This window comes from Danio rerio, chromosome 13 (assembly GCF_052040795.2).
Source record: "Danio rerio strain M-AB ecotype USA chromosome 13, GRCz13ab, whole genome shotgun sequence".
NCBI classification, from domain to species: domain Eukaryota; kingdom Metazoa; phylum Chordata; class Actinopteri; order Cypriniformes; family Danionidae; genus Danio; species Danio rerio.
The window spans coordinates 25,839,874-25,855,463 of NC_141033.1; the positions used below are offsets into that span (position 1 = coordinate 25,839,874).

The 15,590-nt window shown below is 44.7% G+C and overlaps 1 protein-coding gene across 3 annotated transcripts; it reads right to left on the minus strand.

The window, feature by feature from the left end:
- Nucleotides 1-6,305: 6,305 nt before the first annotated feature.
- On the minus strand, nucleotides 6,306-13,546 carry LOC141377173 (uncharacterized). 3 transcript variants are annotated; one of them, XR_015505514.1, is made up of 3 exons: nucleotides 13,468-13,546; nucleotides 6,832-12,991; nucleotides 6,306-6,355 (listed from the first exon to the last, which is right to left on the minus strand). XR_015505514.1 is itself a non-coding variant. In XM_087278644.1 (2 exons), the coding sequence occupies exon 2, from the start codon at nucleotides 12,816-12,818 to the stop codon at nucleotides 7,068-7,070; it is 5,751 nt and encodes a 1,916-aa protein (XP_087134770.1). In that variant the 5' UTR covers nucleotides 12,819-12,991; nucleotides 13,468-13,546; the 3' UTR covers nucleotides 6,306-7,067. The 3 variants fall into 3 exon arrangements, 1 of the variants encoding a protein (XP_087134770.1); XR_015505515.1 differs by having other exon boundaries at nucleotides 6,832-13,546; XM_087278644.1 differs by having other exon boundaries at nucleotides 6,306-12,991.
- Nucleotides 13,547-15,590: the final 2,044 nt, after the last annotated feature.

A 15,590-nucleotide genomic window follows, 5' to 3' on the forward strand; every position in this document is an offset into this window, starting at 1 on the left:
AGTCCTTGTGTCGACACAGAACACATGTCAGGACTGATAAAGGCCATTTCCCAGAGAACGTGGGCACGAGATCCAGAGAGAAGAGATGTTCACTTCTGCATACCACACTACAGCTGGTGCACAGGGACACTTCCTGCTCAATTAACACACAAATGACTCCACGTTCATTCAGCAGCAGAATACGGATGTCAGTCCAGTATCTTTGTTATTAATGCAGTAGTGTTAATGCAATAGAGTTCCAACTGCATTCACTAATCAAAATTTACACTTATTTTCGGCATTGTATTTTCATCAAAGGCCTGCTCTGTGAAAAGAAAAGAACTAGATGACTAGTTGTTTGTCACAACACAAAGTGTAAAAGAGCCAGTCTGCACAACACATACAGGACCAACAATGTTATAAATATTAGTGACTAATTAGTCATTAGAATAACATTTAAATGTATTTTATAATTACTAGGGGGAAAATGTAATTACTTGACTAATACATAAAACCCTAAATCATAAAGCATATGCAATAAAATTAACAGACCTTTTAACTTTATTGAAAAGTGACACTTGAGAAAAGAGACAAATATGCATCAAAACATTGAAATGTTCCAAAATAATGACACAATATTTCATACATACCATACATGGTCGTTAATTCACACTCCTTTTTAAGCATGTGCAGTCTGTAAATGGCTCATTTTGAAAATGTAGCTAAACTACATTTATTTATAGAGATCATGAATTATGTAGCCTTATGTACATACTGTATGGTTGCATTTCTTCTTTAAAATGAATGCTATGCAGCAGTATGACGCTATTACTTTTCGTGCTTACCAGCTGACCACTTACCTCCATAAGGACAGCTTTCCCGTTGTTACCAGTTTGTATAGTTAACTCGCCATGTACGTCGTTGGACTGATGCAAAGGAGTTGGCCATGACAATGGGAGTTTGAGTCTGCGAAGAACGGTTTCAGAAAATGGGTAAGACAAAAACAGAAGCCAAAAAATAAAATAACAAATAGTAAAGTAAATAACAGGGTGAGAATGTGGTAAAATTGGAAAACAAAGTAAAAAACAGATAAAGGCTTTTCTATTTCGGCTTTGCTTTTTAAAACTGTAAAGTTTAAAGCTGGGTTTAGGAAAGTGGGTAAGCTGGTCAGTTGGTGCTTTTGAAAACCCTATCGGTTGGGTTTATGAAAAAAGGAGGGTGGGTCAGTTGATCTGTCAGTCAGTCAGTCAGTCAGTCAGTTGATTGCGGCCTATGGTGGAATCATGTGCGAATGGCACTCGCGAGAAATTTGAGATCTCAAAAAGCAGCCTCTGTGGCTGAAAAAATTAACATACCCCCAGGGGCGTATTTGACACTCCAGAAATTAATATATTTTTCAGAATGAGCCTGGGTTGGCAATCTCTAATTCTCTGAATTTATACAACGTATTATCAACTAATTTCTGACTCAATTGTTTATTTTTACTGTAAGTGTGTAGCCTTGATAGTTATTCTGTTCAATTAAATTATTCTGAAATCATTTTTGTATTAAAAAAATAAACTACAATTAATTCTCTTCTCTGAACGGATTTATACAGAACTGCTGAAATGATTTACAGTATTAAAGGCTTAGATTTTGTAATTTTGTAACTAATTACAGTCAACACTGATTATCAACATATTCAAGGTCTGCATTTATTTTACAAAGGGTGAATATATTGTTTCTTTTTTGTGCTATTATATGTGCTACAAAAAGAAACAAAAGGAATGCAGTCCCTCTGTATAAAACCAGGGCTGTAAATAGTATCAGGTTACTGAAACTAAGTGGAAACTTTACTCAATTAAATGTACAAAAATTATGGCAAAAATATAAGTACAAAAATTGACAAACACCTCAACTGTCAATTAACAATTTTTTTACAAGAACGGAAATAAAGTATACCTGGGTCTTGAACATGAGGCATAATCATGCATAGTGAATGCAATCAGAGTCTTGCAAATGAATGTCTTGCAATCAGTTTCTCCTCAAAAGTCTGTTTGCAATCCTTCAAGGGATGGACAGACAGTACTTTATGTGCTCTTGTAATTCACTTTGCATAACATCATAATTTACAGCAGGTATTACAGTTTCTATGATGTGTTTTGCACATTTGTGATGCCGTATGAGGAATGCACATGCATAAATGTTCAGTGTAATCAAGTAAGAATGAAACCAGACCAGTGCATCAGGAACATGTGTACTCAAACTGCAGCAAACAAGCCCAATGTAAAACAAGCTTACTTTACAGCTTCATCGTGGACACTTTACAGCGTCTCTGAGATCTTTAAAAAGTCTAATGATACAAAATGTTCCTTGACAGGATTTAATGTGGAAAAGATTTATTCAGTGTACGTATTCATATTTCAAACCATACACAAGACCGTCTGTTCAAGTTCCCATGGTAACAAGAAAAGGATAATGGAGGAAAACAACTCCGCTATGGCTTCTGATATTTTAAATTATAGACAAGAACGAAGCAATTGAGTTTCTTAATGTCACAATTGTCATTCCTACATGCCAGTTATATAGATGAGCTCATTTCAATCAACAGACAGTTCAGTTACATAAAGCACTGAGGTCATTTAGGACCGACACTAGCAGGTGCTTTAGCATTAGTCCTCAGACTGACAGCATGAGGTGAACGCTATACATCAAGACTAATATAGTCCGCAACTTAATTAGCTAGTCTGTCAATCAAACTCTTAAAAAGTATATTGAATCTGTCAATCGAGTTCTGGTAGAAGTTTCATTGTAGTGGACATTTTTTTTTTTGCACAGATTGAATCAGTCATGAGTGGCTGATATTAATTGTCCAGTTTAATTTTTTTATGGTAGTGTATTCTTTTTTTTTATTTTGTTATTTAGAAGAGGTACACTTCTGTGAGACGAGGGCGCCAAATCCAAATGGCATTATTTATCTTGTTAATTGGAATACTGGCACTCTTGCGCAGTGTCTGTAATGCTGCTTTAATTGGTTGCTGTAAAGGTCATGAAGGTGATGTTCTCCATCTGTAATGTTAGCAATGCAATTTTCAAATCAACAGCATTTGCTGTTCATAACGATCAGCCTTCTCAAGTTTGAACAGTATTTGTCATCCTCACAATGTCAGTGTAAAATGGCAAGCTTGTACTGTACATTTGATATTTAAACATAAATATTCATTAAAAAAGGCATTTACCATGAAAGCAAAGAGGTACAAATTTTATTATAATGTTGATCATTTGATGTCTGCTAATTTAATTGTGTGCTGTCTACTTTATTTTTATAATATGTCCTTAATTTCCCAAGACTACTGAAAAAGGAAAGTGGGTTTTTAGATCTCGGTATGCTTTTTATTTGGTTGGAGTTACAGCTTGTTCACACTTGGCAGGTTTAATTTAATTATTACAGGCTCATGGTCCTATTGCTCTATTTGTGTGCTTCATTTAAATACACGTGAATGTCTTGTGTATCTTTAAAGGTTCATTGTAATCTAACTGCAGGTTTTTAGACTTTAGTTTTAGGGTTTTTGATAGTATGCTCTAAAATTCTCTCTTCTACCTATAGATCAACAATTCATGATGACTTCTTGCCAGATTTTCTTTCTATTCAAATAGTCTCTATAGGTTTAACAAGGCCTACACTATTAAAAGATGCCAAAGCACATCTTTTCCTAAATGGTGAATGGGATAAAGGGATAAATGAATATGCTTTTCATTGGGATCAATGAAGTCTGGTTTTGCTTGTATCACTTAAATCACCATGCAGTACCACACACAGTTTGCTTAATCTAAAATTAATGTGCAAATAAGTGTGTGCACTGTGCATTTGAACTTGAAAACAAGTGCTAAGTTTCAGTTAGTACAAATAAAAAAATTATTCACATTTAAATGTAAATATAAAATGTACAGGAATGTATGTATTTTGACTTTAAATATTGACTTTTTGAACTACAGTTATCTACATGTGGGGTGCTGAGAATCAGGCTGTCAGAGTAACTGAGCAGCTGAACTTAAACTGCATTGTGAGTTTCTTTTCTATAGTTTGGCTACAGATTTATAAATTAATTATATCCACTTGTTTTAATTAATTTTAATGTTTAATTTGAAAAGTGCCTCAAGTCAAGAAGATTGCTGGTTTGAGAACCAGCTTGCCCAGTCAGCATTACTGTGTGGAGTTTGTATGTTCTCCCCATGTTTGCGTGGCTTTTCTCCAGTTGCTCCAGTTTCCAACACCATCCAAAGACGTGCTGTAGGTGAATTGAATAAACTGTATTGACTGTAGTCAAAAGACTATAGAATAGACACAACATGTTAATCATTTAGTTTTAAATGGGGAAAAGTGTAATGGTCAATATGGTGAATGAAGACCCGACACTAGTACAAAAGCTAATCGTCGATTTATATAGACTAACATATCTCCAGAAAAACTCGGACCAGACGTATGCTTTTACAATGGTTTGGTGGTCAACAAACGAGCTGGAATCTCAGCAAATCACAGACATAAGAAATATATCCAAATAAAGCTTCTTGAAATCTGTCCTTTTCAATGAACCGAGTGCACTTGAAAACGTTCGAGGTTACTAAAGTAACCCTTCGTTCCCCGAGGAGGGGAACGGAAGCACTATAAGTGGATTTGATTGTAAAATCCACGCATTGGGAGGTTCGGTTCAGAAGCTACTCGTCTGAAAGAGTATTGAACGGGCCAATTAAGAATGAATTGGCAGCGCAAGCCTGCGCAGGTGAGCGGCATAAGCAATCAACTGAGTATATAAGCTCACCTGGCGCCAGCAGACGCTATCCTTTTTAAGCTGAAGAGACTTTTAACAGCTAAGGGACAGTCATTATGGCGACGGAGTATAGTGCTTCCGTTCCCCGAAGGGTTACTTTAGTAACCTCGAACGTTCCCCTTCGGGGGGAACTTCAGCACTATAAGTGGATTTGATTGTAAAATCCACGCATTGGGAGCCCATTGAAAGCGCCATAATGACTGCACCTTACCAACACCCACCATGAGAGAGCGGTCAGGCAAGCGTGACGCACCCAGATCACGAGAGGCGTGGTCCTCCAACGTGCCCTTGGCCCTAACTTATCCTACTTCAAAAGAAGTTTTACGGAATAGGTATCTTTTTTGGGAGTCGCTAGCGTCTAGATAATTCTAGGAATACACGACAGTACGTTGGGAAGCGTGCAATCCCGATAGGGAGGACGCTGCGGAGGCCATCCGTTACCCAAGGGGGGATAGATGGCAGAATTAACATATGGACTAGCCCTAAAAAGGGGGAGTACGCATAGCAAAAAAGTGGTTAGCGGGGAGGGAAGACACGGGTCCGCCCAGGGGGGGGGGACTTAACCGTGGCGGAATAAGCATATGGGATCGCCTAGTGGGGATCACGCATAGCAGGCACCTTTACCCAAAGCGCGGGCTGACCAGCGGGCAGACCTACAACGTAGTGGGCCAGCAAGTGACTCCTCCGCTTAGTCAGTGCTGGGGGCCACGGAGGAATCTGCAGGGCTCACCTGATGGGGAACTTTACTGACAGATAAAAAGGCGCACGTATCTCCGTGTTAGGGAAAATGGCGCAGCAAGCGTGTTTCAACACCCTACCGAATTGTTTCCTCAATCACCAAGGGTTACCTAATACCCTTGAGGAAACCGGCTCCACTCGCAGATTGTAAAACCTTGCAAATGTGTTGGGTGTCACCCAGCCCGCAGCTCTACAGATGTCTGTTAGAGGGGCGCCGCGTGCGCGCGCTCGAGAGGATGCGAAGCTCCGTGGGAGTGCGCAGGCGCTCTCGGGGGACGCGGCTCATCTCGGCTCTGATAGTGAAAGAAAGGCATCCACAATCTAGTGGGAACTTATTTCGGTACGGCACTTCCCTGCTGCCGACCGCTATAACAGACGAAGAGCTGCTCAGATGATCTAAACTCTGAGTGCGGCCCGGATAATACACAAAACGCGAACTGGACAATAAAGAAGGGCTGGGTCTGCCTCCTCCGAGGGCAGCGCTTGCAGGCTCACTACCTCGTATTAAAACGGAGTGGTAGGAACCTTGGGCACATATCGCGGGCGGGGTCTCAGGACGTGAGAGAAGCCAGGCCAATTACAGGCACGAGTCACTGACCGAAAAATGCCTCCGGGTCCCCGACCCTCTAATCGATATCAACGCGACCAGCAGAGCTGTCTTCAGGGACAGAAAGATACTGAGTCGAGGATCGAAGGGATCTGTTGAGAAGTATTCAACTAAGTTGCCAGTTTAAAGGTGATGATCACTGTGGTGCATCGATTAGAATGCATGAGACGGGATAATTAAATTATGTTGCTTTATTCCACAATGGTGAATAGAGATGTGGTTTCTACAAAAAAGGAATAACAATAAACAATATTAAATCAAAGTTACATTTGTAATACAACATTAAACATAGTACAGTTGGATCAAAATATAATACAGGCAAGTAGTTAGGCGCAAATGGATAATTGTATCAAGATACTGACAGCAGCATAATATGAAGTCCAAATTGCTGCTAACTGGGTGTTTGACACAAACTGGGTCACATGTTGCATAAAATATAGACAAAGGCTGCAATAATCATACATACTGACTAACATAATATAAACAGGTTGAAATCGAACGATATACACACAGCTGGTCACTTATTAACTTCAATAACGACGTGAGTATCAAATTAGCGTCAGCTAATTATTGCTGCGTCATCTCACATCACGGCGATCACAGAACATCGAATTAATGCTGATAAACAGCATAAAAACTCTTCTAACATACTCCTTAAGTTTCAGTAAACATACAGCACGTGAACATTTATGTACTCACGGTTTAAAACACGCACAAATCCACCAAACAACGCTGATTAGCAACACACAACTTCTCTGCCCGTGGCTTCACTCCGACTGCATTGTTCTCTCGTGTGCTCGCGTGCACGTCTTTGTAAGGCACATAGGATAAGTAGTCCAATAGCGACCTCTACAGGACAGGTTGGTGTAATGCTTTATAACAGCCGCCCCCAAATTTGTTGCACAAATTTGCAGTCACTCCAGCAACACTTTTCTCTAATCATCGGACACAGTGGGGAGGCGGATCAGCCTGCTAGTCGGCCTGATGTAGGATCGATCCTTCACTTGAACCTCAGCTGTTCGGATTCTTCCATCAGCTCCTGGGAATACCTTGATGACTCGTCCTATTGGCCATAGTGCTCTGGGCAGTTGAGGGTCCACTATGAGAACTACTGTATCTGGTTGTAAAGGGTTTGTGTCCGTTTGCCATTTTTCTCGAGTTTGCAAGGCAGGTAAGTAATTCTTCAAGAACTGGGACCAGAATCGGTCAGCAAGGACTTGACAGGATCTCCAGCGCCGTCGACTGAGTGCTGCTGAGTCATGGTAAAGTATTTGTGGCAAAGAAGGGTCTAGCCGCCCCATGAGAAGGAGATTTGGGGTTACTGGGTCTGGGTCAGCCACATCAGAAGAGAGGTAACCTAACGGCTTGGAATTCAAGATTCCTTCAATTTCAATCAAGATGGTGTTAAGCATCTCTTCTGTCACAGACTGAGCATTGAGTGTGGCATATAATGCTGTCTTTATGGATCTGATTTCCCTTTCCCAGGAACCTCCAAAGTGCGGAGCACTAGGGGGGTTAAATATGAACTTGATCTGATGCTCTGCCAGGAGTGTTTGAAGGGAAGGGTGCATGTCTTTGAAGGAATCACTGAGTTCTCGCTCGCCTCCTTTAAAATTAGTGCCTTGGTCAGACAGTACTTCAGCGGGCTTGCCTCTGCGAGAAATAAACCTTCTTAAAGACATCAGGAATGAATCTGTGTCGAGACTGGTTAAGACTTCGATGTGCACTGCCCTTGTCGTCAAGCATTTAAATAGGATCCCCCATCTCTTTTCATTACGGCGGCCTATTTTTACAAGAAAGGGCCCAAAGCAGTCCATTCCAGTTGAAAAGAAGGGGGGACTGTGGAGGCGCAGGCGTGCAGGAGGCAAGTCTGCCATGCGAGGAACCACTGGCTGAGCTCTCCATTTTTGACATTCCACACAGCCACGTTGCTCCTTTCGAACTGCCTCGCGGCCACGCAGTATCCAGTACTTGCGTCTTAACTCCCCAAACAGTCTTTCCGAGCCAGGGTGCTTTAGGTTACTGTCAACATGTCTGATGAGCATCTTACTCACTGGGTGCTTTGGATCTAATACAACTGGATGAGCAGTTTCTAGTTCCAACTGGTTGCATCTGCGTAGTCTGCCACCAACGCGAATGATGTTCATCTCTTCATCAAGTTCAGGTGCTAACATAGCTAGGCGACTTGATGATGGCACTGGTTTACCAGCAGTAAGAGACTGAGTCTCCTCCGGGAAACTCTCTTTCTGGGCAGCTCTGAGAATCTCTAATTCTGCCATCTGGTAGTTTTCTGCGGTAGGGCCTGGAGAGTCAGATGGGGCCGCCCCATGTAGATACTGTGCAGTTGCTTTCAACAAGTCATTAAAGCAGTGAAAATCTTTGGGGTCAGGATAACCAGGGTTAAGGGTGTTTGTAGCAATATTTAAGCAGGAAGCAGGTTTACGTAACTCTTCTGAATCTTCCTCTTTGGGGCCGACTGGGATATTAGGCCAGTATTTGGGTGAAAGCCACAGAAAGGGAGGTCCCTTGACCCATCGATTCTCACCTGTCAGTTCCAACAGAGTTTTCCCCCTTGTGATGTCATCAGCTGGGTTATTTAGAGAGTCAACATAGTGCCAGTTTGTGCTATCAGTTAGATCCTGAATTTCGGCGACTCTTGTCCCGACAAATACCTTGAACCGGCAGGAATCAGAGTGAATCCAAGTGAGGACTGTGGTTGAGTCGGTCCATAGTGTGATTCGTTCAATGTTTAGGGTCAGTTCTCTTTGTAGCAGATGTGCAAGTTGGGCGCCAGTGAGGGCGGCACACAGCTCCAGCCTTGGCACTGATAGCTGCTTTTTAGGAGCTACTCGTGATCTTGAAGTAATGAAGGCTACTTCTACTTGACCATGTGGATCTTCAGTGCGCAGGTATCCAACACACCCATAAGCCCGTTCTGACGCATCACAGAAGATATGCACTTCTCTTGTACAACTGGGGTGGTCTAGGTGAGGTTTTGTGTAACATCGGGGCAAGCTCAGTTTCTCCAGATGAGGCAGTTCACTCTCCCATGCTAACCAAGCTTCCAATATGTCATTAGGAAGTAACGGATCATCCCATTCTCTCTGTTTATTCCATAACATCTGCACAAGGATTTTGGCTCTTGTGGTGAATGGAATTATGAGTCCAATTGGGTCATATTGGCTGGCCAACACTCTATAAATGTTCCTCATAGTTGTGGGGCTTGCTTCCCTCAAGTGGGATTGGTATACTAGTGTGTCAGATTTACACCTCCAACGTAGTCCCAAGGCAGGTTCCTGCGGGTCCATTTGGCTCTGATTAAGCCATTGCTCACTATCCTGGGAGAGTATTGCTTGAGGAAGGTGTCTTATGACCTCTGGGACATTGCTTGTCCATTGCCTTAACTCAAAACCGCCACCATTGAGTAGTTCTCTCAATTTGTTAACCAATGCTTTGGCTTTTTCTGATGAAGGGAAGCTTTGGAGCCAATTGTCCACATAAAAGTGCCTCTCAACTGCGTCACGAACCTCATCCCCTTCCTGACTGTGGTCAGTAACGTGCCTTTGAAGTGCATATGTGGCACAGCATGGGGAACAGGTTGTCCCAAAGGGTAGGACCTGCCATTCATAAACGCTAGGTGGGCTTTCTTTGCTCAGGTCACGCCATAGGAACCGTAAGAGAGGTCTGTCCTCAGGGAGGAGTCGTACCTGATGGAACATTCCTCTTATGTCGCTGCTGATGGCTGTGGCATGTTCCCTGAATCTCAACAAGACACCCAATAATGAAGAGCTCAGATTGGGGCCAGGCAGCAGCAGTTCGTTCAGATTATGTCCTTGATGTGTAAAGGAACAGTTGAACACGATTCTAGCCTTCTCATTGTGGGTCACCATGTGATGTGGTATGAACCATGACTCACTAGAGGACTTCCACACGTCTTGGCTCACTCTTTCAACATATCCTAAGTTTTCAAGTTTTAGAATTTCTGCATTGTACGCTGTGGCGCGATCTGGGTCTTTGAGCAGGCGCTTCTCTGTATTGCGAAGATTGGCAAGGACAGAAGTTGGTGGGGCAAACAAGGTTGGCATAGACTGCACTCTTAGCAAGGGTGTGGCATATCTCTGTACTCCATCTACGTTCACTCTAACAGTCTTGGTCTGCAGGAGATCCATAGCTGCCTGATCCTGCCGAGATCTTGTAACTACCTTCTCATTTCTGTATGGCAAGACATCAAGCTTCCAAAGATTTTCCACATGATTATGCAGCTCGGCTGATGGCGAGAGTGTAGATGTGAACAAGCATGACTGGGATCCATTCTGTAATGGCAAGTACTTAGTAGGGCCTTGAAGTGTCCAGCCAAGTCTTGTCTTAACAGCAGCTGGTCCCCCTGGAGGTCCCAATCTTACAGGTTGAATTGGAGTTATCAGATGTGGGAAATCTGAACCGATGAGAAGGAGAGGTTTGGCACCTTTTATGTCTGGTAGAGGCAACATTCGCAGGTGTCTATATTTACACTGCAGTCGTTCAATCGGGTATGTGTGTTCTGCTAGACCTAGCTGATCAGCAGTGAAGGCCCTTATTATCTTATAGACTCTCTCAGGTTGGCTGGCGGGTGAGATAGTGAAGGAAACAGATGAGCCTTGTATCACCCGGAGGTCTTGTCGTACTGTTCTAAGGGTAAGGCTCTCAGATTGCCCTTGTAATTTTAGCTTCTGTGCTGCTTCTTGAAGGAGAATGGTTCGTTCTGATCCATCGTCTAAGACAGCGTATGTTTCCAGTGTATGACTGCCATTACGCAGGAGCACTTTACTGACTTTAAGGAGGACTTGACTGCACCCAGCTTTCCTATCAAGATACAGGATATCAGAGGAAGAGTTAACCAGTCCGCAAGTTGTTTCATCCCTGTGTTTCTCCTCCTTACACAGTTCTCCTGGTTGGGTATTTATTTCGTGAAGCGCAGTCAGATGCTTGCCTTTACAGTTACTGCATTGTGCTCTTAGACGACACTGGGCTGCTTGGTGACCTCGACCGCATCTCCAGCAACGCCGGTTGTTTATGACCCATTGCTTCTGCTGCTGTCTGGTAAGCTGAGAGAAGTTGGAACAATCATCTAGATTGTGCAGGTTATTACAGCAGTAAGGACAGTATACTCTGACCTTTTCAGGCCACTGTGAAGGGGACTTTATTGCAGAAGGTGCTTCAGTCAAGGTAGTTTGTGTAGAGCCTAATAAAACATTCATTGACTTGCTTCGTGTTTTACCATCTCTCTTTGGCTCTCTTTGCCTTTTAGCAGCCTCTCTGCCAGTCTCTATGCGGTCAAGCATATCACCACCTTCTTGGATCTGCAGCTCATACTCCAACCACTCTGAGAAGTCCATAAGGGAGGGAACTCCTTTCCTTTGGGGGTGAAAATATCGCCTAAAGTTGGCCCTAAACTCCTGTGGTAATTTGCTGCTTAGCCTGGCCACGTGTGACCCACACTGAAGTTCAACACGTCCTTCCTGCTCAAGTTGTTCAAGCATTCCGACCAGAGCTCTAACCCTCAGTGCGAATTTACGAAATCCCACAGAGTCTCCTGATCGGATAGTTGGCCCATCCATTAGCTCTGCTATTCTCCTCAGCGCCAGTTGGTGAGGTTGTCCATAGTGCTGAATGAGTGAGGCCATAGTATCTGAGTAGGGGAACAACGAGTTACTATACGAGTCAGCTATTAGGAGTGGCTCTTCAAATTTGAGATGGTCCACCAGAATTTGATATTTGAATCTCTCTGTAGCGTCAGGTGGGAGAATGTTCTCCAGGGATATCCGAAGCCTAGCAAACTCTCTGGGATCATCACAAGTGAAGTCTGGAATGGAAGGTTTGGGACCCCTATATGATCTCTCTTGTCTACGGGGTTGTAAATCAGTAAATTTATAGTCTCTTGGTGGGGGCAATGGGGGAGCTGCTGTATTACTATAGTCTGACCAAGACTCTGACTCATCTGGGTCATCGTTTGGCTGGTAATAATTTGGTGTAGATGGGGGAGATGACCGTTTTAGTTCTAGTTTATGAATTCGCTCTTTCAGCTCTTCCATAAAATCTGAGATATCTGGATTGGGCTGTTTAGGCCGTTCATGTAATGTCACAGGGGGAGGGGGTGGTGGCCATTCCTCTTCAGTTTCCTCAATAACGGACTGCTGACCAAGCCTTTTTGCTACATTGTTGGGAGTCTTTATCATGGCACTGTGAGCAGGCACTGCTACTGATTGTGAAAGAGGATGAGGTGGCAAAACAGGTGACAAAACAGCATTCTGGTTTATACGCTGCTGCATTTCTATCATGGTCGAGTGTAACTTCCTATTATCCTCCTGCAACTGTTGAATAACTTCTAGCACCGATGGGTTATAATGTGATGGTGCAGGAGTGCTCTCATAAAGGGGAACCTGACTTGAGACCAAATTCCTTTCTTCCATCCCTCCTGTGCTCCAGTTACGGGTAGTGGGATACTTTGGGAGAGGTGTCATCTCGGCAGATCTCTCCATATAACTCCCTCTGTCCATCATACTAGCAGGATGTTGCCTTGGCTTTTCACGTTCTACTAGTCTTGGAAGGTCAACTTCATACTGCTCTAACCAGGCTGGGGGACGTCTGGAGCGGCTTGAGCGAACATCATCTGGTCTAATGGGTCTATCTGATGGAGCACGGGCCATATTATCCACAGTAATCACCAAATCCGGCTCGAAGGACCAATTTTGTTGAGAAGTATTCAACTAAGTTGCCAGTTTAAAGGTGATGATCACTGTGGTGCATCGATTAGAATGCATGAGACGGGATAATTAAATTATGTTGCTTTATTCCACAATGGTGAATAGAGATGTGGTTTCTACAAAAAAGGAATAACAATAAACAATATTAAATCAAAGTTACATTTGTAATACAACATTAAACATAGTACAGTTGGATCAAAATATAATACAGGCAAGTAGTTAGGCGCAAATGGATAATTGTATCAAGATACTGACAGCAGCATAATATGAAGTCCAAATTGCTGCTAACTGGGTGTTTGACACAAACTGGGTCACATGTTGCATAAAATATAGACAAAGGCTGCAATAATCATACATACTGACTAACATAATATAAACAGGTTGAAATCGAACGATATACACACAGCTGGTCACTTATTAACTTCAATAACGACGTGAGTATCAAATTAGCGTCAGCTAATTATTGCTGCGTCATCTCACATCACGGCGATCACAGAACATCGAATTAATGCTGATAAACAGCATAAAAACTCTTCTAACATACTCCTTAAGTTTCAGTAAACATACAGCACGTGAACATTTATGTACTCACGGTTTAAAACACGCACAAATCCACCAAACAACGCTGATTAGCAACACACAACTTCTCTGCCCGTGGCTTCACTCCGACTGCATTGTTCTCTCGTGTGCTCGCGTGCACGTCTTTGTAAGGCACATAGGATAAGTAGTCCAATAGCGACCTCTACAGGACAGGTTGGTGTAATGCTTTATAACAGGATCTGACGCGGCTTGTGTAGCGAGGGCGAGATCCTAAGAGGGCATGAGAGGGGGCGGGGTGGATTAATTCGCTTAACGCCCCTGAGGAACCGGATGATGAGGTTATGCGTTCCCACGGTGCTGCCAGCCACCGCGTTATGAGAGCGGAGATGGCAGCCACGTAACCTTGAGTGTGGAGGGCGACAGCCTGCTCTCCAACTTCTCTCGGCATAAAGAAAGCACAACGCTGATCTGGCAAATTACGGGGGTCTTCTCAGCGAGAGACACACCATTCAGTGAATAGACTCCACGTCAGGGCATAGGCGCGCTCGGGGAGGGGGCTCTAGCCCGAGTGACGGTATTAGCTACCGCAATCGGAGGTTACCTAAGTCTTCCTCGCGTCTAAAAATCTCCAAAGATCGGCGAGGGTGCCAGGTGGTGCCCTGTCCCTGAGAGAGTAGGTGCTCTCTCGAAGGGACTGCCAGGGGAGGGCTATCGCGAGGGAGAGCTCTGACATCCAGGTCCAGTTGAGCCAGAGGGGCGCAACAAGCAACCTGTTCCTCGTCCTCCCTGACCTTGCACAGTAACTGCGCGAGCAGGCTCACTGGGGGAAACGCGTATTTGCGCGTGCCCCGAGGCCAGCTGTAAGCCAGTGCATCCGTGCCAAGAGCACTCGGTCAGGGAAAGAACAACTGGCAATGAGCGATCTCGGGGGAAGCAACAGATCGATCTGGGCTTCCCCGAATCGCGCCCATATCAGCTGAACAGACTCGGGGTGGAGTCTCCATTCTCCAGGACGCAAGGCTGCCGTGAGAGCGCATCGGCTGCACGGTTGAGCTTGCCTGAATATGAATGGCGTGCAGCGATTTCAGCCGCGGATGACTCCAGAGGAGTCATTGATGAGGAGGAGTCATCGGCGGGCGAGCTGAGACATGCGGCGAGAGCGCATACCCCCTATACGGCTGATATACGCCACCGCCGCCGTACTGTCCGTCCTGACCAGCACGTGTTGCCGCTCCAGCACCGGAAAAAAACGGTGGAGAGCGAGGAACACTGCCAACAGCTCCAGGCGATATGCCAATGCAACTGGGTACCTTTCCACAGGTCCGCAGCCGCATGCCCGCAACGCACAGCCCCCCAGCCCGTGTTGGAAGCGTCTGCTGAAACGACAACAAGACTGGACGCCTGTTCTAGAGAAACCCAGTCTGTAGGAACGAGGGGTCGCTCCAAGGGCTGAGGGCGCGGCGACACAGCGCAGTAACAGAGACTCTGTGTGCGCACGCGTGCCATGCGCGTCTGGGGACTCGATCGTGATCAGCCAGTGCTGAAGTGGTCTCATATAGAATAATCCGAGCGGCATGAAGCGGCTGCGGATGCCATATGCCCCAGGAGCCTCTGAAATAGTTTCAGTGGGACCACTGTTTTACTGTCGAGCTCTCTCAGACAGTACAGCATCAGCTGAGCGCGCTCTCCGGAGAGGCGCGCTGCCATGGTGACCGAGTCCAACTCCAGCCCGAGAGAAGAGATCCTCTGCACGGGGGCGAGTTTGCTCTTTTCTCGGTTGACCTGAAACCCCCACAGGTGGAAGTGCCAGAGCACTTTGTCTCTGTGCATAATCAACTGCTCCGAGAGAGGGCAAAAATCAGCCAGTCGTAAAGAAATCGAGTATGCAGATGCCCGCGAGCCGAAGGGGCGCTGAGGCACCCTCCGCGGGCTTGGTGAGGACCCGCGGAGACAGAGAGAGCCTGAAGGGGAGGGCTTTGTATTGCCAAGCTCGACCTTCAAACGCAAACCGCAGAAACTGTCGGTGGCGAGGAAGAGTGGAGACATGGAAATACGCATCCATCAGGTCTAATGCTGCAGACCAACCCAGAGGACGAACGCACCGGAGGATGCGCTTCTGCGTGAGCATTCTGAACGGCAGCTTGTGCAGGCAGCGGTTCAAAACGCGCAGATATA